This window comes from Prinia subflava, chromosome 4 (assembly GCF_021018805.1).
Source record: "Prinia subflava isolate CZ2003 ecotype Zambia chromosome 4, Cam_Psub_1.2, whole genome shotgun sequence".
NCBI classification, from domain to species: domain Eukaryota; kingdom Metazoa; phylum Chordata; class Aves; order Passeriformes; family Cisticolidae; genus Prinia; species Prinia subflava.
In genome coordinates, this window is record NC_086250.1 from 22,484,553 (window position 1) to 22,510,932 (window position 26,380).

At 48.1% G+C, this 26,380-nt stretch overlaps 2 protein-coding genes across 6 annotated transcripts in view; both read left to right on the forward strand.

Moving 5' to 3' along the window:
* MIEF1 (mitochondrial elongation factor 1) overlaps positions 1-25,024 on the forward strand; it is a 40,742-nt gene extending 15,718 nt beyond the window's left edge. For 3 of the 5 annotated variants that reach the window (XM_063395943.1, XM_063395944.1, XM_063395941.1), the window contains exons 2-6: positions 763-1,892; positions 16,939-17,087; positions 17,221-17,401; positions 19,404-19,666; positions 20,761-25,024. In XM_063395943.1, coding sequence (XP_063252013.1) covers positions 764-1,892; positions 16,939-17,087; positions 17,221-17,401; positions 19,404-19,666; positions 20,761-21,567 — 2,529 coding nt within the window. In that variant the 5' untranslated portion in view covers position 763 and the 3' untranslated portion in view covers positions 21,568-25,024. Of the gene's footprint in view, positions 1-762; positions 1,893-15,482; positions 15,621-16,938; positions 17,088-17,220; positions 17,402-19,403; positions 19,667-20,760 lie in introns of those variants that run through there. The other 2 variants (XM_063395946.1, XM_063395945.1) reach the window with 2 other exon arrangements.
* LOC134549883 (mitochondrial ribosome and complex I assembly factor AltMIEF1) lies at positions 14,969-15,447 on the forward strand. Its single transcript, XM_063395948.1, has one exon. It carries the CDS (start codon positions 15,227-15,229, stop codon positions 15,437-15,439), a length of 213 nt encoding a protein of 70 aa, XP_063252018.1. The 5' UTR covers positions 14,969-15,226; the 3' UTR covers positions 15,440-15,447.
* Positions 25,025-26,380: the final 1,356 nt, after the last annotated feature.

Below are 26,380 nucleotides of genomic sequence, written 5' to 3' on the forward strand. Positions count from 1 at the left end.
ACCTTGATCCAGATGCAGAAAAACCTCAGCATCTGGTCCACAGAAAGTGAAAAGCAAGTGGCAATGTATGGAGATACAGAGGACTTGAAAGTCGCAGGTGGGAGAAGAGTAAATGTGACAGGATCTCAATTTTATTTTTGTTTTCTTGTCCTCTATGTGAACTTGGGTAGTATTTCCTAAGAACAAGGGTGGGTTTTCAGGGTGTGTATTGAACAAACACTGTGAAGTTCTGGAGAGTGTAGGCTGCCTCTATCAGTCTGACTAATGATTTTGGGCCTTTAAAACTACCTCTCTTGCACCGGTCATATTTCAACCATGCCCCCTCCCCCCCCAGCTCTCTCACCCTTCCTGCTCTCTGCTCTCTTCATTTTCCCCCAACCGTCGAGTGATGCACCTCTGGGGAGGTTTACATTAATTTAATTTCCATTGGTGAATAATCTGGCAAGTGTGGTGAGTTCACTAGATCATGAATTCCTGTTACCCTGGATTTCCTGTCTTTCTACCCCATTGCCAGTGCCTTTCTTGTCTTTGTGGATTTATGAGACTGATCTAGCAGAGGTTCAGCTTGGTATAACCCAGCTGAAGCAAAAGGCCCTCTGAAGATGGCAGGGGGTGGGGGTGTAGTTCTTGGAGTGAAGTCTCTAAAGATGCATGCTGAATTTGGACCAGCATTCCTGTCTTCCCCAACCTGTTAACAGGGGTAAGCATTTTGCACCTCAATAACTATTGAATGTGACTTTGCTTTTCATGGCTCTTCCACAGGATGAAGATGAGACGCCATAAACTCTTTCTGACTCTCTGCATGGCTGGTCTCTGCCTCATCTCCTTCTTGCACTTCCTCAAGGCCCTTTCCTATGTCACCTTTCCCAGGGAGCTGGCTTCACTTAGTCCCAACCTCGTTTCTAGCTTCTTCTGGAACAATGCCCCTGTCATGCCTCAGGTCAGCCCTGAGCCAGGGGGTGCGGAGCTCCTCCGAACACCCCTGTACTCCCACTCCCCCTTGCTCCAGCCCCTGTCTCCCAGCAGAGCCAGCGAAGAGCTGCACAAGGTTGAGTTTGTGCTGCCAGAAGACTCAACGGAATACTTTGTCCATACCAAAGCCGGTGGCATTTGCTTTAAACCAGGCACCAAGGTGTTGGAGAAGCCACTTGTGGGAGGTCGGCAGGAGGAGCGAGCGGATGGCGCAGCCTTGGGACGGCCAGCTCGGAAGCCGCTGAGCGCCAGCGGAACCAAGCGGCGCAAGTGGGTGGAATGTGTGTGTCTGCCAGGCTGGCATGGCCCCAGCTGCGGGGTCCCCACTGTGGTCCAGTACTCCAACCTGCCCACCAAGGACCGCCTCGTGCCGCGGGAGGTCCCCCGGCGGGTCATCAATGCCATCAATGTGAACCACGAGTTTGACCTGCTGGATGTCCGCTTCCATGAGCTGGGAGATGTGGTGGATGCTTTCGTGGTGTGTGAGTCCAACTTCACAGCCTATGGAGAGCCACGGCCCCTCAAGTTCCGCGAGATGCTCCTCAATGGCTCCTTTGACTACATCCGCCACAAGGTGCTCTACGTCTTCCTGGACCACTTCCCCCCCGGTGGCCGCCAGGACGGCTGGATTGCTGACGATTACCTGCGTACCTTCCTCACCCGGGATGGCGTCTCTCGCCTCCGCAACCTGCGCCCGGACGATGTCTTCATCATCGATGATGCTGATGAGATCCCAGCCCGTGATGGCGTGCTCTTCCTCAAGCTCTATGATGGCTGGACAGAGCCCTTTGCCTTTCACATGCGAAAGTCGCTCTATGGCTTCTTCTGGAAGCAACCAGGCACCTTGGAGGTGGTCTCGGGCTGCACCATGGGAATGCTCCAGGCTGTCTATGCTACCGATGGAATACGTTTGCGACGCCGTGAGTACTACACCATGCCTGGGTTTCGGCAGTATGAGAACAGTACAGGACACATCCTGGTGCAGTGGTCGCTGGGCAGCCCCCTCCACTTTGCTGGCTGGCACTGCTCCTGGTGTTTCACTCCAGAGGGGATCTACTTCAAACTGGTGTCAGCCCAGAACGGGGACTTTCCCCGCTGGGGTGACTACGAGGATAAACGAGACCTCAATTATATCCGGGAGCTGATCCGGACTGGTGGCTGGTTTGATGGTACTATGCAGGAGTATCCCCCTGCTGACCCCAAGGAGCAAATGTATGCTCCCAAGTACCTGCTCAAGAACTACCAGCGGTTCCGCTACTTGTTGGAGAACCCCTACCGGAAGGCGGAGGGAGCTGGGTGAGGCCACCGAGGCTCAGGCTTGGGTGCAAAATCAGAACTTCACAACAAAGGGAAAGAGTCGGGTGTTTTCATCTGTTCCTTTTCTTCTTTTGTTTCCTTTGTTTATGGGCAGGGTGTGCTGCTTTTCTGGGGTCTCTGTCCTCCCTCACTTCCTGTTCTTCCCTTCATCCCAGGGTGATGCCTGGGAACCCAAATTACTCAGTCAAATGAAGGGAGGCCTGGACAGGAGGAAGAGAGATGTTGAGGACCTATTCTGTAGTAGCATAAAGACTTCCTTGCATCTTCCAAACCTCTCCTGCTGGCTGAAGAGAACCTCTGCAGCCAGCTGGCAGATTTTCCTCAGGGGGAGGCTGAGAGGGTCCCATGGGGAGAGAGGGCAGCTGTTCCCATCCATCCTCATCTTTTGTGGATCGGAGCAAGCATAGATGCAAGCCTGGGCTATTCAGTGAGCATGTAAGTCAGCAAGCACAAACTCTTGTGAGTGACTGCGTGTGCAGATGTGTGTCACTGGCATTTTTTGGGTGAGTGAATGTACAAAAGCATCTCAATATGCTTTTTTTTTTTTTTTAATATCTCTATATTCAAAGGTTATTTTGGGGAAGGGAAATCCTTTGCTTCCAAGGTGTTTCGCTCAAGATGCAACCCCTTGCACAGGCTTAATGCATTCTGTCCTGGGCTAGATCTTGCCCCAGTACTACCAGTCCTGGAGCAGATAGATAGGAAGCAGAGGAGAAAGCTGGGTTCGAGGGAGTTTTCCACTCATTTCCCCCCCCTGCCCCCACAACACTGTATGGACTTGTCCTACAGAAGCCAAAGCGTCTTCCCTGCTGTACATGCTTCTGTTGGGGCTGGGATAAGCTGCAGGGGACTCAGTCAGATGGTGGGAGTGGATGTTGGCAAGTGCATGGTTGCCTGTGTGCAGGAGTGCTCGCATACATGGGTTTGGTGTGCACCTGGGTGTTTGTTACCAGCATTGGGGGAGAGGGGCTTGGCTGTGTGTGCTTGCAGAAAATGGTGGGATCCAGAAGCTGTGATCTCAGTGTTGGCATGGATGACTTCTTGGGCAATTCATAGGAGAGGACCAGGGATAGCATTGGCTCTGCACTGCAGTGCTGCACACATGGGACTATTGCATGCCTCTCTGGCTGTCTTTAGAGCCCTGCAGGCTGTGCCTGTGGCAGGGCTGCTGCTTACTTGTGCTGGCTACTTTTCTTATCATGGGGTAATAAAAGGGAGAAGAGGAAGTGCAAAGTTCTGATTGCTGTGGGCAAACAAAGCCTGTCAAGGCACAGGATCCATCTGTCTGCCCTTAGGGTGTGAGGAAGCTCATGAAGAAATAGGCCATGGCCAGATTCTCCCTGGGGCCAAGAGACTGTTTGGGGACCATCATGCAATCCAGAGTGTGTGCAGCCCACATCTACAGCCTGGGCCATGCAGACAAGACCATGGAGAGGAGAAGGGATCTAGGAGGGTGCTAGTTACTGTTGGTTGGGCTGGTGTCTGCTCAGGCATGGGCAGTGAGGATCTGGCCTGCTGATGTATTCGATTGTTTAGCTCACTGAGGAGGCAGATTCTTGTCTCCACCCTTACCACCACCCTTCCTCAGCAGATGGCTTGACAGGATGCCCAGAGCCTGGGTCGTAGTGGGCAGAGGGTGAAAAACATAATGAACTTGCTCTCTTAGTCTTGCAGTGGAAAGACTGACTCATGTTCCAAGCAGAAATCATGTGGAGGAGGATAAAGAGGAAGGCATTGGCACAAAGAAGTGTGGCCCTTCTGGCCAGCTGTTCTAAAGCAGGAGGGTTTTCACTGCCCTGAACTCCATCAGGGCTCCATAGTCCTGTGCTGCCCAGCATGTGCCATCCTTGTGCTTCATTCCTGTCTATGTCTCTCTTCACCTCTTAGTCCCCTCTCTAGAGACGGGAAAATTGTCAACAAAATCAACTTGCTTGCCTAATAAGGCTGAGGCTGGAATAGAAAGATGAATGTGTTTTTATGATCAATGGAGAATGCAGTTAAGCTTAGGTCCTTCCACATGTTGTGTGCCATAATGCCTTCTTAGAACTGAAAGAACCTCTTTTTTGTTATGATTTTGGGTTTCTTTAAAATCACTGTTCTCAGTTCTGTTGTGTCTTCCCCACCGGCAGAGAAGCCCCTTTGGGAACTGGGTAGACAGACAAACTTTTCTAGGCAGAATGCTCCTCCTCCAAAGGGAAGTTATGGCTATTTAAGTCTAGACTTACTCATGTAGCAGAAGGAACTCCTGTTACAGTGATGGGGTTCTAGTGCTGAGCAACTGTGTGGAGGACTTAGGTGTAGAGAGATTGTAGAGAAATGGGGTCCCAGCTGAGAAAAAAGGAACCTGTATTGAGCAAGATGAAAGCCACAGTACTGGGAGTGCAGCACAGGGGAAAGTTGCTTTCCCCAGGGACAGCTGGAGGAGAGCAGGTGTGTTAGCTCATGCAATTCAGCAGCAGCAAAGTATGGAAGGAAGAAGGCGTCTTTTGTTTTAACTCTGAGGAGGGAGGCTGAGGTCTGCTCTTGGACCTTTTGACTTTGCCTTGTCTCGGTGATGATAATACAAGGCCAGTGCCAGGCTTTGCTGGAGACAGAGGAGAAAGACAAGCCAGTCTTAGTGTGGGTGCTTTGACAGCACCAGAGCCCCACTTCAACAGGAGCTGAAGTTCACGTGTGCTGGGGCTGCACCTCCTTATCTCCCACAGTGGGAGCAGCCTCTCTTCTGATATCAGCCCTTCCCATGCATGACCATCCTTGGGGATTTTTAGTGCACAGCAGTCACATTTTCAGTGTTGAGGTATGACCCTTGTCTCTTGGGAGTTTGATAAGCCCACAGCTGCAGTATCTGCTTCTCCTGTTCCTGAAGTACAGCCTGTTGCCTTCTCTCCTCCATTATTTGCTCTACCATTCTCCTCCCTCTGATTTGTCTCACCCTTCTGCTCCCTTGGGCTGGAGAAGATGTTGCTGGAATAGGACTGCTGAGGCTGTTCTGCAGAACTCCTGCCCTGGCTGCCTCCTGGACTTACTTCCTTATTCTTAGGAAATTAAATTTAAACCAGACTTCTTGCTGTAGTGGGAGAAAGGGGCTTTACAGATGAAATGCATTTTTTATTGTTTCTCTTTCTCAAGAATTGTTTAAACATTTTTTGATTTAAGGCCAAACCAGTCAATGTTTCTGTCTAATTTGTCTGGCTGACCCCTGTATTATCCTTAGGGAGCTAGAGTGCTTGTCATTAAAAGTCTTCCTTCTTGTCCCTGGAGGGAACAGACACTACTAAGCTGGCTTTCACATAGTGATTTTCCAAGGTCATGTCTTACCCCTCTGCTCAGCCTTGCCTGTGCTGCCTGCTGGGACTTCTGCAGCCAGCTCTTGGTGAGACAGCCACCCCCTCCATGCAATTGCCACAAGAGGGAAGTCAAAAGTATGTGGGTATGTGAGTTGGTGAGAGAGACAAAGCAGGAGGCAGGTTTATGTCAGATCCTTGTTTCCTAGTGCTGGACTCTGAGGTGAGCCCTGAAGCTCCTTCATGTTATCTGAATCAGGTTCTGAAATTTGAGAAGGGAAAGACCAAGATCCTTGCCCTGGCACTGGGATCAGACTACCAGACCCTGATGTCTGTGGATTGTTGCAGCCCACAGACAGTGGGCAGTGAATCCTGCTGTCTCTCTTGGACCAAACTGTCCAGTAGACAGAGGGTATGCATCACCAGCCTTTACTTGCAGCCGTCTTCAGCCTTGTTCTTTTTCATTCCCAAAACCTTTTTTAGCTTCAAGTCGATAAAAGTGGGGCCAGGAAATAGGTGAAGCACTATGTGGCACACCCAAGCCTTGCACTTCTTTCTGTCTGTCTCCTGTCTTTCTTTGTGCTTCCCACCTGGAAAGAGATTGTGTGCCTGTGCATGGCTTTGTACTGGAGAACGCCTCTTCCTCTTCTGCCCCAAGTGAAAGGAAGGACCTGGGCTTTGTGGGACCCTGCAGCAGGTGAGCTTGGTAAAGCAGAGGGAGTAGGGCAGGTTAGACATATTTGCCCATCTGGGGGTAATGCCATGCCCAAGTGACAGAAAAGACATGGTGACTTTGTGCCTGTGGATGGTATGGAGGATTACATGCTCAAGCCTGCTCTTGCTGTTGCTTTCTCTGATCCCTGTGTCCTGCTGAGGTGTTTGCTGTTGCGCTGCCCAGGCAAACCTACTCTGTGTCTCTGTGACAGGTAAACAAGGAAACCGAGGAGGAAGAGTGTCAGAGCAGAATGGATGTTCATTCCACTCTGCCTGCCTTGCTGTTTCCTTGTGGGATGGTGTCTCTTCCTCTCCTCAGGGCAAGAGGCTTGGGCTCCTGCCAGGGCTCTCGCCCTGTGTTCCAGCTCCTGCCGGCGATCTCTGTGGCTGCTATGCCTCTGCACTGTGAAGATGCCTGCCCAGGGTCACTCCTGGTTCCATTAGTGAACACTGGTGGTGAAGAAGGAAGGGGTGGCTCATCCTGGCTTCAGTGACCTCTAACCTTGGCGAGAAAGGAGGGAAGTGAGTGGGTGAATGGATCCTTCCATCATTGTGTTCTCCCTACCCTCCCTAAACCCCTCCTTTCTGATTTGAGATGTTAGACAAACTCACTCCTATTACAGAAAGGGAAGGGGAGCTGGAGGGTAAGGGGGTGGCAGGAGGGGCTCAGATTCAGCATTGAGAAATAACTGTTCCTAATGCAATACACTGACATTTTAAAGCTTTGGGCACTACAGGTAATGGATTAAGAAGGGATCTGAAATGCTCTGAGACTAAGATTTCAAACCACTGTTTTTCCTGCCTGTGCGGATGATGATGCAGTATCATCCTGGAGACGGTCCAGCAGCACTTCTGAGCCTGGGGTCCATCTGGACCTACTGCTGGTGTTGCTCCTGGAGGGGCTCCAGCACACCCTGCGTTGAAAAAAGAATTGCGTGGACTTGCCAAAAACTAAAAAGGAAAGAAAAAATAAGAGCATCTGCAAAGCTCCTTTCAACTCTGTAATTTATAAACAGCAAGTAATAATGAACTTTTTGTAAGGATAAATCAAATGTACATTCTGAAATCATTTTCTCTGTAAATGGTTGGATTTCATTTCACCCTTAAAGGGATGCTTAAAAGGAGGAGATAATAAAAATTTAAAAAAATTTACAAAGTATGAAAGGAAACCAAGATGTGTAACAGCTTTTATTTCTGATTGCCTGGCCAAGGGGGCTTCCTGTCTTGGTGGAGCACTGTTCCCAGGGAGGGAGATTGAAGGGTAGCCTAGCTGGTCTGGGGACTGATTCCTGATTTTGTAGGCCCATGTCAGACCTAATTTGCATGTTAGGTGAGTAAGGCACATGAGTGGGGAATGATGGCTGCTATGTGGTTCTCAGAAGAGCTGTTGGACATGGTAAGCAGCATCATCTCATAAAATGGTCCTTTGACACCAACTTTTCTCCTTTGGATGCATCCATTTTTCCAGGTAACACACTGGAAACCCTGTGGCCCGAAATTAAACCTCTCCACTGCAAAAATGCCTCTTTTGGCATGGTGCATGAGAGAACATGACCTCCTTGTTTTGGTTTATTTTTAATCTGTCTGCTGTAGTTTTGGCTTAAGTTCCTGTTACTTGGTATCAAAGCCTGGTCCTGCTTTGAACCCTCCTAACCATCTGGCCTCTGCAGTGCTTTTGGCAAGGGCCTTTTGCAAGCTCACGTTTCATCTACAGGTATTTAATTTTTCTACTTTTAAAGTGTCTTATGCTTCAGGTCCATTCCTGATTCCATTTAGAGACAGTGATGGTAAGCATCATAGGTTATTTTCCTCATAATTATTAGCTCCAGTAAATTCACTCATCTTTCTTTCATCCATACCAGTTTAATGTTTTTAATTCTCCTCTTGTGGAAGGGTCTAATCAAACTAGAGGCTTGTGTTGTGCATTGCTGAATGCAATTCTGCTGCTTCCATATCCAAAACAAAGTGTGTGAAAGAAACCTGCCACTCAAAGTGAACAATTAAAATTTTCTATTTAGAATTTTTAGCATTCTTAGTGGTCACTGTATTTTTGTTCCTGAACGAGGAATAATCTAAAAATAGTTAATGACCAGCATGCTTGAAATTTCAATTTTTTGAGAGAGGAAGTCTAAGTCTATAAGCATAGACCAATGGCAATTTAGTGACATTTTAAGAAATGAATGTTGACTAGGTCAAAGGTTCTTCCATGTTATTTTTCTTGCCTCTAACACAAAATTTGTACTGACATTTATATTATTTTAAAAAGTAATATTAATGGTGTTTCTTTTGTTTCTCGTGAGGTTTTAAAAGACTTTTTTTTTGCTGGAGAGACTTGTGCTGCAGGAGCTTCAAGTGCCTCTGTGAACCGAGGGGTTGGCTCTTGGACAAACCAAGGGGTGGAGACCTTCCTTTGCAGGAGCAGCAGGGAGCACATGGCCCCACCAAAAGCCCAATTTACCATGTTAGAGGGTCCCTCAACACACCAGAAGAGATCTCAGCATGTGCAGCATGCATCCTGGGTATGGATAGAGAGCCTTAAGCACCATACTGAAGCAGGAGCCTGCAAGCCATCTAATGCCAAGTAATCCTGCATGTTTTTCAGAATTTCAGTACCTCAGCAGGCATTAGATGGGGTGATGCATTGGAGGAGCTCTGGCATGACCTGCCTTGATTCTCCCAAGCCACCTGCACGGGTTTCTCCCAAGCTCTTGCTCTTTGTCATGGATGCCAGGTTCTCATTCTGGGCATTGTGGAGATTGTGGGGAGGCTTTGAGGGACTCTCTGGCTCACAGAGGGGCTACCTCCAGCTGATTCTTTGTTGATGCCTATCAGGTCAGCTGCTAAAGGGATGCACATGCTGTTTCCAAACACCGGGGTGCTTGTAAACAAAGTGACTTCATTATGAACTTAGGACACCTTTCAGAAATCTGGAAAAGGGATACCAGACCCCATTTTGTCAGTTGTTTGTTTTTGTTGCTGGGATATGTTTGTTCCCTGTATGAGAACACATTTTAACATGCCGCTTAGCAGGGACGGTTAATTTTTAAGTATTAATCCAATTCCATATTATGCTTCTAAATATTGCCACTTTAGCAGCTCAGCTGGGGAAGTCAGTGAGGTCTCAGCTGGCTGGCAAGCAGCCCGTGGAGCAGCCAGGGAGAGTCACCCCAGCCCTGGAGAGCATCACTAGCAAATGGCTTTATGCTCATGTCTCCACAGCTGCAGGCACTGGCTGCCCTGCTTTCCATTACACCACCACAGAGAGGATTTTGCCATGGCCACAGCAGAAGGGGAGGCATGTTCTTGCTTCCTAGTGGTGGCTTGTGTTCCTGAGGCTCCTGGGTGTTCTGAAGGCAAACCTTCACCTGGGTGCGAGCTTTGCAGGGCTTTGCTCTGTTGCTGCAAAACTGTCCCATCTAGAGAAGGGGCTCCAGATCACTGAAGTGAGAGGCTGACATAAGGAATATAATCCATGGATACTTGGTTGAGTAGCCTGGCTTGGGGCAAGGCTGCTGCAAGCTCTGCCTCTGTAGCTGCAGCAGGGACAAGCACATTAGCAAAAGGTAAAAAGGATCAGCCCTCTTCAGATAATGTTTGGGATGTTACTGTAAGCATCTGAGATCCCCAGACATGAACCTTTAGTTGGAACTAAGGAGCATCTGGCAAACCCAGCATTTTCAGCATTTCTGTATGTGCTCTTTTTTTTAGGCAGAGTGAGAAGTGAAAATAGTCCTTAATGTCTTTTAAAAAATATATTACAGCTATGTAAGAATACAAATCTTTCAAGGCCATATCTCTTCTCGCCCTGCCAAATGAAACACAATATAAAACTCCATTGTTTTACTCTTGTGTTTCCTGTGCCTTATGGCTTGAACCATGGATCCTCTTGGCTGAAGTCCATCCTAGATTTAATTTGGGAACACACTTCACCTTTCTAAAAATAAGGAAAACTGAGAAGAAGAGCAAATAAGCTGTGCTGAATAAAGATCTAAAGTCTTCTCCAGGATCTGAAATTTAAAAAAAATGTTATCCAAGGAATGCATAAAATAACATAAGCCTGCCTCTATGTAGCAAACACTTTCCTGGCATTTTAGCCCTGTTCTACAGTCTGGACTTTTTCCAAAGAGAGAGCAACAAATCATCAGTGATATATATATATATATATTTTTAATTATTATTATTTTTTTCCCCTCAGATGCTTACTAAGAACCAGGCATACACACAAAAATAAAAGAATGTTGAAAACATCTACCCACTTCTTTTTGCTTCACAGTGTTTTTAAAGCATTTGTCTCAAACTGTTACCCAGAAGCGAATGTCAGACCACGGCAAAAACAAAACCACCAGGTAAACAGGACAAAAATAAATCTAAGGGCCTGTGACTTAATGGGGCAAGGTGTGCAATAGGTGTGAAGAGAAGCAGCAGGATACAGAGCTGTGCCCTTCGCATGTAGGCGATATGGACATGGGACCAAACCACAACTCATGCTGGATAACCCTTACATGTTAACTAATGCAGATAATCCTTACACAAACCAAAATCCCATATTCACACCGAGAGGGCCTCATCCCAGCACACAGCAGGCAAAGGAGCGCAAGGAAGCCTGAGGTCAGTGTGTGCAGCTCAGCTCAGGCAGGTGGTACTGCCAGCTGCCCTCTGTCCTCTGCTGACACTTCCCCTGCAGAAAACAGGGGCTGTCATAGGGATGCAAGATTGCAAGGACAACAGCACTCACAAAAGCAGTGTCTCTGAATGGCTGTAAACCTCCTGCAGCATGCAGCTGGTGCAAGGTGAAAAACTGGGTGGGGGAGGCTGGGGGATGGAATCTTAGTAGTCAGGGAAAAATGAGAAAAACCCCCAACAAACTCAGCCACAGGGAAATTTGTTTGGAGAAACAGGAGTTGCACTGGGAGTGAAGATGGGCATAGACCAATTGTAAAAGTACTACAGAAGAAATTTCAATGTGTTAGGTAATAAAACTGAGCCTCCTCAGTGACTGTCAGTGCAGCCTCATGGGGACAGAAGCTCTGCTTCACATAGGAGACCCCTCACTGCTGACTGTTTTTGTGGCCCCCTGCACTGCAGGGATGGAAGTCTGGGGATCTGAAAAGCCCCCAGACTATCTGAAAAGCTGAATACTTCAGCTGCAGTGAGGCTGTGGCCTTTCCTTTCTTGTCCCTGTTAAAAACATACCCTGAGCATGGCTTCCCAGACTGGATATTTACTGTCCCTACTAAAATGTGGGTCTGGGTACTAAATCAGGAATACTCCTTGAAAGGTAGTTCTGTACCAGTGGTCTCTCCTCCCTCCCCACCTGTCTTCTTCCCACATGCACTCAACATCCAAACTGCTGGAGCTTTAGGGAATGAAGCCATGTGTGCTACCCTTGGGCCTCTGCCCCTCCTGGCTTGTCACAGTGGAGAGCAGGAGCTCAAATGCCATTAATCCTTGCGACTGCTCAAGAAAAGAAAAGAAACAGGGGTGCAGTTAAAGAGAGAGCTGTTGAATGGGGTTGAGAATGCCAAAAGATTTTACTAGAAGATACTAAGGATATTAAGCTCAAGCTCAGATACCATTGGTGGGTCACTATCCATCTTCACCCTCAAATTTTAGAACTGCTTTCTGGCTCCTTTCGAGACCAACGTTCTGCTTCTATGCACAGTTTGTTTCCCATCGCTGCAGAGCCCTTCCAAGATGCCATTTGCAGCTCTGAGGCTCACATTCACCTCCCTGCTGCCCAGGAAGGATTTGCTGGCTGGTGACAGGCAGCACAGGGATGTCTCCCTGGCTGGGAATGGTCCTGCCCTTGCAGAATGGGTGGTGGGAAGCCCTGGGCATGGCACTTGGCTCCCAGGAGCAGAGGCTGCAAGCCAGGCTCAGGAGCAGCCATTTGCTGATTTTAGTGACCATCAAAGCTTGTGGCAGTGGCTGCTTGAGTGGGAGGACTGGCTGCAAGCAGGAGAAGACTGGCAGAGGAGTGATGGCTCTGGAGACTCCCAAGGAGATGAAGGATGGGGGGGATTTCAGTCTTTTTCCAGGCAACAGCATGGGTTATTGTGCCCTGTCACACATGGTGCCTTTGATATTTCACACTCACTTGGTCATTTAGAGAAACAAAGGTTGTTATTGTTCTCCAGGAGCACAGTAAAAGTCTGCTCCCTCCTCTCTGCCTGCACCTGGCCCTGTCAGGGCAAGTAAATTCCCTTTTGTACAGGGACACAGGCTGAAGTCATAGGGGGAACCCCATTCCGGTGAGTCCCTGGGCAAAGAAGCCACCAGGCAACAGGGTTCTGCAGGCAACAGGGCCCTAGGGCCCTTAGGGGGTGCTGTGTGGGTCCAACCAGCTGTGTGTAGTGGGTCATCAGAGTTTGGGAAACCCTGGAGACGGGGGGGGGGAGATCGTGCTTCACTGTCTCAAGGCAGAGTTCAAATTTACAACCCCCAGCACTTGCACGGCAGCTAGAACAGAGTCAGTCATGTGCTGCTCAGTCCTGACACTCGCTCTCCTTTTTGCAAGAGAGAATAGGCAGGTTGAGGCCCCTGCCCACACAATGTAGGCATGAGCAACACACAAGGGGCAGCGAGCACAGGGAATCAAGTCCCGCAGGGGCTGGGGCACTTTGGAGACACTGCACAGTGTGGGTGGAGGAGCTCAAAACATGCACACGCAGCTGCTGGCGAGGGGCCCAGGAGCTGGCAGTGAGCCTGGGGAAGAAAGAACAGAGAGAAACACCAAAACAGGCACAACCCAAGGGGGCCAGGCTGGGGAGGGGGCACTTATGGAGGTGGCAGTCCTTGGCTGCCATGGCAGGAGGGCAGAAGGGAAGTCCATCACTGCTCGGCCTGACCTGGCAGATCCCACTGGTAGTGTACCAGGGGTTTGCCACATGTAGCTGTTCAAGTTTTGATCCAGTCTTGGGAATTTCGGGGACCGGGCTCATCAGCACACCTGCCCAGGGTGACAGAGACTGCTTGTGAGAAGGGAAGTATTTCTGAGGATTAATAACTCAAGGAGGCAGGAAGCCGGGAAGGTTCAAGGATCAATTTTCATTCTGGCAGCAGGTTAAGAGTAGGGAATATGAATGCTGCCTCCGATGTCTTAGACAAACCAGTATATGAACTGATGATCTGGAAACAAAGATGAGCAGTATATTGAACCTTTTTAAAAGATGACTCAAAGCTATTGACTGAAAGCTATTGAGAAGATCAAAAAGGACTGAGTAAAATGCAAATGTTGCAAATGAGGAACACCACATATTTGCCAGAGATCAGCTGGATATGTGCAAGATCAGAAGACGAAAAATGAATTGCACACAAGAATTACAAAGCCCCAGGTGTTCTCTAGCAACCCAAGAAATAATATGGACGTCACACAAACCGTGGCTCTGAGAGTAGCTTCAGGTTTAAAAAAAGCACACACAAAATATTAGCATGCAGAAGGAAGAAGGAGGGAATAATGTGGAAAATATGATAATGCTATTATGTAAATCACTAGCATGGCCTCTCTGGGAATACTGTCTGCAGTTCAAGTAAGCCCTTCTCAGAAAGGGCTGATTAGGCGCATGGCAAATTCGCTCACAGAGAGATCAAAACGATTGAGGTTGTTTATCTCAGAAGGGAAATGAACAAGGAGATTGAGCCAGTCCAGAGCTTCTGTTTTTCTTCCTGTTCAGTTCTATCACTGTCATATCTGGTGTCGCTGAGAATTGTGTGAAGTGATGTGGGTCCTCTATCACAAACCATTTGCTTTTTCTCTCACCCTCCCCTCCAGGGGAGGCACAGCACATTATGTTTTATATTTAGGAATGACCTGGGGAGGAGGGGATGGCTAAGGAGAAATATATATGCCCCAGAGACACCTAATAGTAGAGAAGGTGAGAATGGAAAAGTGGAATTTGCACCTGGACGGTGGAGCAAAAAGTTCTGGCTCTGGGAGTCTCCTCCCATCAGCTCAGGCAGACCTCAGAGAGGTTGCCAGCTACTGCCATTCTCCTAGAGCCTTGAGCTTGTCATCCAAGCCCTGGTCTCTGGGGGTTCCTTGGAGATAAAGATAAGGAGCTTGAATTTGATAAGTTAGTCTGTAAAAAGCATTTCAGAAGTCAGAAGTACTTTGAGATGCAGCACTGACCCACTGCACTCTTGCAGGGGAGGGTCAGGTTGGACGTTAGGGGGAATTCCTTCGCAGAAAGGGCAATTAGACATTAGGGATGGGCTGCCAGGTAGGTGATGGAGTCACCGTCCCCGGAGGTGTTTAACGAAAGACTGCACGTGGCACTCAGTGCCATGATGTGGTTGACAAGGTGTTCAGTCAGAGGCTGGACTCCATGACCTTGGAAGTCTTTTCCAACTTAACGGAATCCGTGCTCCCTTGACCGCGGTGCACGGCAGACACGCTGTCTCTCGGGGCTGGCAGCCCAGCGCACTGTGCTGCGGCACACGAAGCCGCACATGGCACACGGAGCCCGTGCAGCACATGGAGCCCGGGCTGCCAGCGGGCCCTTCCCGGCCGAGAGCATTCCCGGACTGCCGGGGTGCGGTGGGCGCGGGCAGCGCCCCTCCCGGCCGCCAGGTGGCGCCGCCGCAGCTCAAGGGGGCGCGGCTCGGTGCCGCGGCGCCAGAGCCATTGGCGGGCGCGGGGGCGCGGCCCGGAAGCGAAAGCGCGGCGCTGCCGAGTGACTCCGGGAGCGGTCCCGGGGCGGCCCCGCGCGCAGCCCGGTAGAGCGGGGCGGTCGCGCTGCTCCCGTGGGGCTGCAGCGGCCTCCGCGCCCCCCCGGCCGTTACCCCACGCCGTTGGACAGGTGGCCCCGGCACCGAGCGGACACCGCCACGGAGCGGCAGGCGGCGGCCGGCGGGTCCCTCGGGAAGAGAGAAGCTGACCCGGGTCCCGGTCTCGGTCACTTCTCTGCAGGTCGGCCGCCCGCGCCGCACACTTGTCCCCCATGGCCGCGTGGTCCCGGGAGGCGGTGCTGACTCTGTACCGGGCTCTGCTGCGCCGCGGCCGCGGCCTGCGCTACACCGACCGGGATTTCTACCTTGCCTCCATCCGCCGCGAGTTCCGCCGGAACCAGGGGCTGCAGAGGCTGGAGGACAAGGAAAGGCAGCTGGAGAAGGGGCAGGCTTTCCTGCAGAGCAGGCTCGGGGGCCTGGTTTAGAGATTTTCTGTAGCTCCCACTGGTCCTACTTACCTCCCTCGTCCTTCCAAAATCCCCTCGCCAACCAGAAGAGATGATTACGACTCACTCCCCACTACTTTCTTGAAGAAGTCCTGAAGGTGCTTCCATAGGCACACCAGGAGGGCTCTCCTGTTCTGTTCACAAATGCATTAGCTCACAGGTAGGTCATCTACAATGATATAGACGCGTTCTTTGTGCTGCTGTTAGCGTGAGCTTTGCGAAACTGTGGGGTTGTTTCTGCTTGGGGAATGGCAAGTGAATGTATTCTTGGTTCATCCAGGCAGGAACATTCGCCTGGCTTGACTTCAGAAAAAACAAAGGGCAGTTTTAAACCACCCCAGTCAGGCAGGTAGGCTCAGAAACCTTGGACACTGACTCAGAAAACAGACCTAAAGCCACAGTGCAGGAGTTCCTTGGTGTTTTCATGTAGGTTCACTGGGGATCCACCTCTGGGTACAATGACGGTAAAGTGCGTTTTACAGGATCACAGAACCATTTAGGTCGAAAAAGGCCTCTGAGATCATTAAGTCCTATCTTTGACTGATGACCACCTTGTAACTAGAACATGGCACTGCATGTCACGTCCAAGTTAAACACCCCTGGGGATGGTGACTCCCCAGCCCATTCCAATGCCTAATCACCCATTCTGTGAGGAAATTCCTCCTGATGTCCAGCCTGAGTCTTGGCACAGCTTGAGGCCATGTTGGCCAGAGAGACTCTTTAAATTTAAATCTCAAGGTCAGGTTAAATGGAAATTTGAGGACACAAGTACATATGTAAGAAAATACTCATATTAATGTTTTACATGATTGGTCTGAGAATCAAACCCACCAGTGTCGAGGGCAGGAACAAACATCAAAGGAAGGCATGGGAGCTGTTCCTTTTATGGTGTGTTGCGGTCTCTGCTGTTGATTAGGTGTCTTTGAAGGATCTGGGACTGGACACTGTTCAGAAATTAATTTGTGAATGGAAGCTCTGAGACTGCTTGTCAGTTCTTGGGGAAGATTCCACTCTGTTCCAGACAGTTGACCAACCCTGTATTGCCTTGTCTGTGAGCAAAATCACACTTGTTACATTAGAAATGAGAAAATAAATTGGCTGTGCTTTGGTTGAGAAGCACAAATTATAAGAAAAATACCTGAATAGTCACAGGGTTTTGCTTAATACACAGGATTTCATTGCAAAATACTGTGGAAGTATATTCTATTTTCTTTCATTAAATCTATTCAATTATTAGAAACCTCACATCAAATTTTGATGTGTTCCCTCAGGTATTGGATTTTGCTTGGTCAGTACTGTCCTGGCACTGCTGGGAACAAGCAGCTCTTTGAGGGAACATAATTAGAGAGGATGCAGGGTTGAGTGGTCCCTTCCTGGAGTAAAACATGGGAGTAGCAGGTGTGAGCTGTGGGAGAAGGGAGTGAACCTTCAGGGCCGCGCGTTTTGGCCCGTGCGCATAACGTTCCTGCTCCTTGCAGGTAAGATGGCAGGCGCTGGGCAGCGCAAAGGGAAGAAGGATGACAACGGCATCGGCACCGCCATCGACTTCGTGCTGGCCAACGCACGGCTGGTGCTGGGCGTGGGGGGCGCCGCCATGCTGGGCATTGCCACGCTGGCCGTCAAGCGGGTGAGTGCCATAGCTGGCACCGGGCACAGTTCCGGGAGCGGGGAAGGGCAGTGAAGAGAGCCGGGGTGCTGGCAGTGGCCTGGGTAAAATGCAAGCATCGGGCCTTTGGTGACTCAGAGTTTTCCTGGTTTAGATGTATGACCGGGCAATCAGTGCTCCCAGCAGCCCCACTCGCTTGGGCCAGTCAGGAAAGAGAAGCTGGGAAGAGCCAAACTGGCTGGGCTCCTCCTCACGCCTGCTGACCCAGGACATGAAGACCAGCCTCAGCCGCTCCCTGCAGACCCTCCCCACTGAGCCTTCAGCTGCAGACACAGGTAACAGGCATGGCCATGCTCCTGCATCACAGAATCATTCAGTCTATAAACCCTGTGTTTGTTTAAAGGTATGCAGGGAAGGAAATACCCTGTCTGGCCTGGGATTTTTATGTTTTTCTTTTAAGCAGGTCCACTGGTAACTTCAAGAATCAGAACTGACATTGGGAACTAGTCAGTAATGGTCATCTATTTGCACCCTTGATTCCTTTCGTGACTTCATGGTGTTAAGCTTTATTCTCCCTCATTTTTTCTCTTTCAATTGGAATATCTAATCTTTCCTGATAGAAAGCTATTCCAATCGTTTCAAGCACTCTGTTGCCTTTCTTTGGTCATTTCAATTTGCTTGCATCTTTATAAGTGGGGAGTATTTGAGTTATGGATGTACTAGCAATTTATAACAGTAGTTCCTGTATTATTGTTATTATTTTCCAAACAATTTCTGGATCGATGTTTTCCTGTTTAGTGCTGCTTATCACTGTGTTTGTTGTCAATAGTCCATAGAAAGTGTCCTGTAGTTTTCTTTCTGGGTGGGATAATCAGTAATTTAGAATCCAACCATCTTTTGTTAATGTGTGGTTGGTTCTTTGTTCTCAGTGATTTTATTTTCTATCCCTGATCACTCATTTCAGGAGATTTACACTTGGATATTTAAACTAAAAATCAGAGTCAAGCTATTAACTTGATTTCCAGATTATTTTAAAGGAAGTTATCTTTGGCATGGCATAGGTTTTCTGCTGAGGAAACATTAAAAACTAGACACCTGTGTTAAATGGTGTCAAGATCATTTAATTGGAGTCCCCAAGCATATGGACTGAGTAATAAAAACACTGATGATGGTGTCTTAAATTTTTCAATTAGAAGTAAATTAAAACTCAGTATAGAAAAAAAAATCTCATAAATAGGCAATGAAATCCAGTTCTCTAGGTTTTGTGCATTATTACCTTTACATAAAAATGCTCAAATCTGTCCAAAAGAGTCTAGTGGGACAAGAGACAGCAGCTGAAGAGGCTGGGCTGTATGGGTTTGTGTACAGCTTGGCCAGCCATTCCTCACATGCTGTGTCCAAGTGCCCATCACCAAACAAATCTGCAACAGCCAGTTGCTTTAATGGAGCCACTAACTTGGCGATTTCTCCTGCACCCCTTAGGTATCACAGCCCTTCCAAAGTTCTTTTAGATCTGTAATTCCCCTTTAATTCTCATTGTTAACTTCTGAAACTCTTTGTCCATGTTAAGAGAAATCTGAAACAGGAAGCATTGATTCATTTCTTTGGGAAACCAGTCAGAAAAAAAGGGGCTTAGAGAATCTGCACAGGTCAGACGTTGTTTAGTAATGCAGATGACAATGTAAACCTTGTGTTGCATTGTGCCTCTGGGTGGGCTCTCTGGTCTTTTTCCAGTGAAGGTGTTGTGGGGTTATCGCTGGAGCTAGAAGGGCCTGAGCTGGGATGGCCCCAGGATCTGTCAGCTCATCATCCTAATAACTGTGCTGATCAGACTCCCAACAACTATTTCATTTCCAGGTGGCACAGTCTTCTCTGATCTCATATGCTAGTCAGCACTGGATTTCACTGGTAATTTGTAATAATATGTTTCAATGTTAAAAACTCAAAGAGATCATGACGGTTGTTCAAAAGTGTTTTATTCACTGGTGTGGCATCACACTGAAAGCTTTTGAACTAGTGACAGCACTGAATTTTTGATAAAATTGAGCTGAGGTACTGCCCACATAGCCATTAAAATTACATTGTTGTACACAATATTTGTCTGGCTAAATTTCAAATCTAGTAACTTGTTTCCACTCTTTTTGATGCTCTTAGTAGTATATTTTGAAGTTCCTCAGCACTCTCCTTTGGAGTGCTACCTACATAAAGCCTGCAAAATGTCTGCCAAGGGCTTTTTGAGACCTGGGAGACCACAGTTCTGCGCTGCAGATTCTGTTCTGTGGAACACATCACAGCGAAATCAGCTGCAACCTCAACAGTTTGCCTTCTGTCTTGCAGACTTTATTCGACCCACAAAGCCCAAGCCATCTGCCAAGCGGAGTCAGGTGGAGCTGAAGAAGTCCCGCCTTCGCCTGTCCCTGCAGGAGAAGCTGTTTGCATACTACCGACGGCGGGTGGCAATCCCAGCAGATGAGCAGGCTCGAGCCAAGCAGGCAGCTGTGGATATCTGCGCGGAGCTGCGCAGCTTCCTGCGCGCCAAGCTGCCGGACATGCCCCTGCGGGACATGTACCTCAGCGGCAGCCTCTACGATGACCTACAGGTAATTCCTGGGCACACATCACGGCTCCTTATCCTGGAGGCTGACCATGCAGGGGCATGTCAGGCTTCCCTGTTGGCACTGCTGGCTCATCACAGCATTTCTCAGTAATAAGGCCCCTGGTGTTGCCTTTCCCACTGTGGAGCTAGGCATTGATTTCCGCAGTGCAGTTTGAATAGGCATGACCAGGCTGCTCTGTCACTGTCTACAAAGCTTTTGCTTTCTGCTGGTTTATTTCTTCAGAATATCTCAGTTCTTCCTTGCTTCCTTTCTGTCTCTCCTTTTAGCTGTGTTTTTCTTTCTGTTTCTCTGGTAGATATCTGTTTTCTCTCCATCCCTCTATAACCGTTCAAATACATTATATTCCATTAAAACTCCCATTTATTCATGTAGGTCTTTCCTACCCTTTAATTTTTTTTTTTTTAATGCATGACAGACCTGGATTGGACAGCAGTCCCTGCTGCAATATCTCCCTGATGGCAAGATGCCCATGGCTATAGTGAGTGATTCAGAGGCACACTTCTTTGTTTGAGTCAGAGCTCTGGAATGGAGCATGCAATGTCCAGTGAAACTTAGACCTGGGCTCTTAATCACATTGGTGAAAAGGGATCGTTAATGACCTTTTCCCAAACAATGTGGCAGACCAGGCGAAGGCAGTGTACCTAGCTATAGCATTGGATTATTAGACCATGGTAACAGAAGCTTGTCAAGAAACGTAATACTCTGTCTTCTGTTTAAATTGTCATGTGGTGTTGCTGTGCCCTAGGTCAGCTGCACTGCACAACCAAGGAGCAGACTTACAGCAGTATGAGACAGAATGATTCATCTATATGCAGTCCATGTCAGGTCTCTAAATAGTACATACCACGTAAGCACTAGCTTCGGCTATACCTTGGAATTATCTCGGTGATGGTTGGAAATAGCCCTTCAGAATGCCTTTTAACAAAGGGAGGCTGGGAATCCCATGCAGAGAGGAGAGCGGGACAGCTGAATCCTTATTCCAGGTTCCTTTGGACAGAAGGCAATCTAGAGGTGGTAAATAAAATGAATATGGAGAGAGAAAGCTTATTCTTACTGACTTTTCTCTCTTGTGAAAGGTAGTGACAGCTGACCACATCCAGCTTATTGTACCTCTTATGCTGGAGCAGAACCTGTGGTCGTGTATCCCTGGGGAGGACACTATCATGAACATTCCTGGCTTCTACTTGGTGCGTCGAGAAAACCCAGAGTACTTTCCTCGCGGGAGCAGCTACTGGGACCGCTGTGTGGTAGGAGGTTACCTTTCCCCCAAAACTGTAGCAGACACCTTTGAGAAAGTTGTAGCTGGGTCCATAAACTGGCCAGCAATTGGGAGTCTCTTGGACTATGTGATCCGTCCAGCAGCTCCCCCAGCAGATTTGACTCTGGAAGTCCAGTATGATGCAGATCGGCATCTTTTTATTGACTTTCTACCATCCCTGACACTGGGGGACATCGTCCTCGTTGCTAAACCTCACCGATTGGCCCAGAATGACAACTTGTGGCGACTGAGCCTGCGGCCAGCGGAAACAGCTCGCCTCCACGCCCTGGACCAGGGCGATTCTGGCTGCCGCTGCTTGTGCCTCAAGATCTTCAAAGCAGTATGCAAGTTAAACCCAGCTCTGGGACATCTCACTGCCAGCCAGCTCACCAATGTCATCCTGCACCTCTCCCAGGAGGAGTCCAACTGGTCCCAGGACATGCTGGCCGATCGCTTCTTGCAGGCACTGAAGGGGCTGATCCACTATTTGGAGGCAGGTGTCCTCCCTAGTGTCCTGAACCCCAAGGTGAACTTGTTTTCAGAGCTCACCCCTGAAGAAGTGGATGAGTTGGGCTATACCCTCTACAGCTCTCTGTCGGAGCCAGAGGTCTTGCTGCAGACGTGATGGGGCCTTACCTAGGGAAGTGTTGATAGGGTTTAGCCAATGCAGACTTTGATTACTGTGAATTACGTCTCCTTCACTTCTCCCTATCTCCCTCTCTCTCCCTCTCTTATCACTCCCCCATTTTAGTTCATTAGTAATTCCTGCTGTGGAGTCGGTGCTCCCACTGAATTTCTTGGTGCTGCTGGTCCATTTCCACCATCTCTGCCCCAACAGGTCCCCTTTGGCTAGGGAAGAGAGGCTAAAACTGCACCTCTGAGATCTTCATATAAATTCTGCTGAGTTTAAGTGTCTACCAAAAAAATAAACCAAACTATGCACTTCTTTATTCTGTAGTACACTTACTACAGCAAAACATTTTTGGTCTCAAGAAGGTGGAAGTTGGCTGGTAAATCTAGTGATGATTTTAGTAGAATTGCACTGAGGTTGTTTAATTTCCTCCAGCTTGACTTTACCCCGTGTTTATTTTTCTCTGCTCTCCCACACTGTGTCACTTTCCTTTCTTTTATGTCCTTTTGGCCCAGTCATGCAGGGCAGACTGAGTGAGATATTTTGGATAGGGTTCCTTTTGTATTTATGAGTGGATAATGACTACACTGGCAATATTTAGGGCTGTAGAGCTTGAAATTGGAGAATTCCCACAGCTCCTGCTGCCACACAGAGCCTTCCCATCCTTTGCAAGCTGGGGTCGGGGTTAAGGACCAAAATTTGTCCAGTCTGCTGCAACACAACCTCCTGTATGGGCATTTCTTGTTGAAGGTGTCACGTGAGGAAGGAACCTTTTTGGTCTGGCTGTGTGATGAGGCTGAAGGAGCAGAGCTTGCTGTTCCTACCTAGCCAGATCTGCTGGGAATGGCCTCAGGAGTGGAGAATAAGGCAACTCTTCAATTGTTTCTGGCCTAGAGGAAGAGAGGGTAATTACAGGGAAGGGGTGGGAGACACACATGGGAATGGGGATTGGTTTTTTTCATCTTTTCCCCAAGAGTTTATGGCTGTTCTGGTTTACTGAAGGTGGAAACAAGACTGCATGCCTCAAAGAGCTTTAGAATAAGCACATATAAACCAGATTCTCACCAGCTCTAAAGGCTGTGAAGGTGATAGAATGAACTGGTGTCCTCAGCAAGGTTCTGTCCCATATACTGGTATTAGGGTACGTATACAAAGCTGGCATTTAGCCAGCTTTGCCATCTGCTCTGTGTGCTGTAGTCTCATCCCCAGAACTGAGGCTGTCCAGCACCTTCCTCATTCCCGTGTGTTGACTTTCCAGTGCTCCTATTTTACAAATACTTACAGAAAGCTGGTGAGGGCACATCTTCCCATTCCATCTGTTTGGACCTGTTGGCAGAGCAGTTCTGCCTACTCCTGTCTACGGCTGCTCTCAGGCTGTAGACCCTTTATACTCTGCATTAAGCCACCTCCTGTCTTCAAAAAGTGGGAGAGAAGGTGTCCCCCCGCGTCTGGAGCTCTGTGTGTATCTCAAAAGATCAACATAACTTGTTTCAGAAACATATTTGCATTTCCCTGCTTTAGCAACTTTTTACGCCCTTGCTGTTCAGTCTCATTAGCTAGTGGAGAGGAGTACTGCAACAGCAGAGTTTGGAGGGAGCAGGAATCCTTTTCTCCTTTTCTCCTCCCTTCCTCTCAGGACTTCCCCCATCTTTGACACAGAAGTTTGGAGGTGAATTTCAGGAGTGAAACCATGGAGGGAAGTCTTTCACACCGGGTTCTTTTTATAGGCAGTGCTGGTGAGGTGAGAGAGGGAGCATCTTTCATGGACAATCCGTCCATTTTAGCCAATGTGTCAGCATTCTGTATACAGTGATAATGCAACATTGCATTTTAAATTATTTAATCCTTAGGGTACTGGTCTTTTCTAGATTGCCAGATGTGTACTTTGAAGTCTGAGTGTGTATATAAAGTCTATAGTCTATCAAAGGTTAACAGGAATCCCATTTGTATGACTTTGTGTTTTGTAAGTTTCGCAGCAGTCAGTGTTGGTCAGCTGTTGATTGCACTTCACTCTGGTTCCCAGATTTTTTCCCCTCTTCCTTCCCTTGCCCCCCACTGCCTTTCTGATGTCAGCCTTCCTACCCTAAAAGCAGACAGATGAGACTTGGAGCCTATAGGCTATTGGGGGAAATGCCCCTTGTTTTTAATTACTTGAAGGTCAATAAAAAATATTAAAATACCTGGGTTGTCAGGAGTTCCCCCAAAGCTCATTGCTTCAGTGTGATGTCACCCCTCACTTGGTGCTGACTCCGGTACTGTGGTCTTCACATGTTAGTAGCAATGTGGTTGGAAATGATTAAAACTCTAGATACAAAGAAAAGGTGAGAGACAACTTGAGAACAGTTGTCACATACATATCTGTATATATAATTTTTTACATGAATGCTTTTACTTCTTCCTGGCAACCTAACTAATTAATATTTTATGGCCATTTTTTGCTGCTATTTAGCTCAATTTGTGTATCAGATGAAGCTGCCTTTTTGCCTTTTCTGTAGACTCTGCTCCACTTCATTTGTATCATCCGTCTCCATCATTTCTTCCCTTCAGTTTTGCCCTCTGAGCTAGCCACGAGCCTGTTCTCAGGAGGCTAATGATCACTTCCTACAGGCAGCCACCACAGCAGGCAGTAGCTACCCTGGCAGTGGCAGTCTTGACAAAGGCCAAAGATGTCATGGGTCACAGGGACACTGCAACTAGGAATATTTTAAGAGCAGGGTCAGGTATAAGGGTCAATAGAAGCAGGGAAGAAGGTGTAGGGTAAATATGCAGGAAACTTCCAGTAATGCTGCACCCAGCCTGTGGGTCAAAAAGAATGTTGCAGTCTTTCAAACTGGCACCTGTCAGTATTAAATGTAGTGCATGTGTTGACATACAGCCTAGAGGGCTATCTTACCTACAGGTAAGCTACTTCCTGGTCAAATAAATCTGTAGCAGAGCAGGAGAACCTAAAGCTGAATGTGAAAAGGGCAGCTCCTGGCTACCTTCCTGGCAGAGCAGCTCAGAGACAGATTGATTGTAATAGGCTCAGGGCGTGCATTAGGCTGGTGGCTGCCTCAGCTCCAAGAATGTCTCCGTGTGTTCTGCTGTAGCTTAGCTCACACAAGCTTCCCATGAGATTGTTGTCTTATTCCCTGTAACTACAGGGTGAGGACCAACATGCTCAGCTGTGGGTTTCACTGCTGCTGAGCTCCACTGCTAATCTTTCAAGTCAGATGGATTTCTTTTTCTGTGTTCAAAAAGCAATTATGGAAACAAGAGGCTGCATTCTGCCCCCTGGCAAGCTGCCATCAGGGCCCTCATTCTTAGCATGTGGGCATGCAGTGAGAAGTGAAGAGATGATGCCTCATCTCTCCCAGGCCTGGAGGCTGTGGATTTGCAAAGGGGAAAGTCCAAGTGCATGATCTGTGACAGAGTGTGTGGAATTCTGAAATAAAATTACTTCCCACAGTAACCTGGTTGTCTTTGGCATGTTTATAAACCAAGGAACATCTCTCTGCTTTCATCTCGGTGCGTCACCTTAATGCTGGTATAATTCTGCACCACACCAGTGCTTGGAGACTGACTTGCCCCTTGCTGATTCACTTGCTTTCCCTTTGCAGTTCTGGGCACTCAGCACTTTGCAGCTTGTCTCAAGGGAGCAATCAGCTCTGCGCAGCAGCGTCCTGGCTCCTGGCAGCTTTCACACCAGTCACAAGGTGATGCGTAATTGTGGCGCTGAGCCTCTCATCCTCTTTCTGATAGTCCGCGTGCCCAGACAGGCACCTGCTTTTCATGTGGCTCCCCAGACTTCAGAGGGTTCTGTGCCTCTGGAATATTAAACCTGCCTGTGCGAGCTCCCCCACCCTTATTCAGTCTTACCTTGGTTTTGTGTGCCAGGCCTCTCCCCTCCCAAAGGCACTTGTCTTATCCAGGCATCAGTCTTGAGGCAGTGAGGAAGCTGCTTTGCCAGGGGCTCATATCTGGTGTGTTGAAGTTCTTTATAGTAAGGCTGAGTTTTATGTGCCTGCTTGGGAAGACGGAGTGGAAATGTTGGATGTCAAATAAAATGTGAAGTCGTGCTGTTTTTGATGGGTCCCAGGCTTAATTCTTGGAAAACATGCTACAGTGGAAACATTGTCCTGTAAGACGTCTTAATGAGGACTCTGTAATTAACTGTTTTGGAGGGTATTGTATGATACAAAGGGAGTCTACATCTCCAACTTTTTTTTTTCCTAATATTCCTTGCCTGCATTGCTTTGGTTTTTTTCCTTTAATCTGTCCTGTGGTAGAAACAGATCAGATGAGATCAAGCACATTTTATGCCATACAGAGTCTTGCAGGACCAGCTAAAATAAGCTGCTTTGTGAAATCTGTGACAGGTACTACCCCCTCAGGTTAAAGCCCCTGGAATGCCTAGAGCCTGCGATACATGGTTAATATATGCAATGGTTTACACCTCAGCATAGAAGCTATCCTGGCATGAATAGGGAGGAAAGATCGAAAGATAAGTGTCTGTTTAATGTAAAGAAGAAATATTTTTTTAAAAGGAGTGGGGAGTGATGATAATTATTGCAAGTATGGAAAAAGTTGCTACAAAGAAGAGCACAAGTAGTTGTCCAGGCTGCAAAGACTTAAAATCTCTTCTGTTCCTAGCATAAGGAACAAAGGATTTAGGAGGAAAGTGAATTTTGGAGAAAGCAAAATATTTTGCTCACTTTGTTATATAACCACAGTTCTGTCCTGGATATTAATGTAGATGAGTTTACATTTTACTTATTTATTTTTGCATCCCTTAATTTTAAAAAGAAGTACATAAATTCTAGCCTAT

What these genes read in the sequence shown, in the direction of transcription:
- LOC134549883 (XM_063395948.1), top strand. Translation starts at nt 15,227, where the DNA reads ATGGCCGCGTGGTCCCGGGAGGCGGTGCTGACTCTGTACCGGGCTCTG.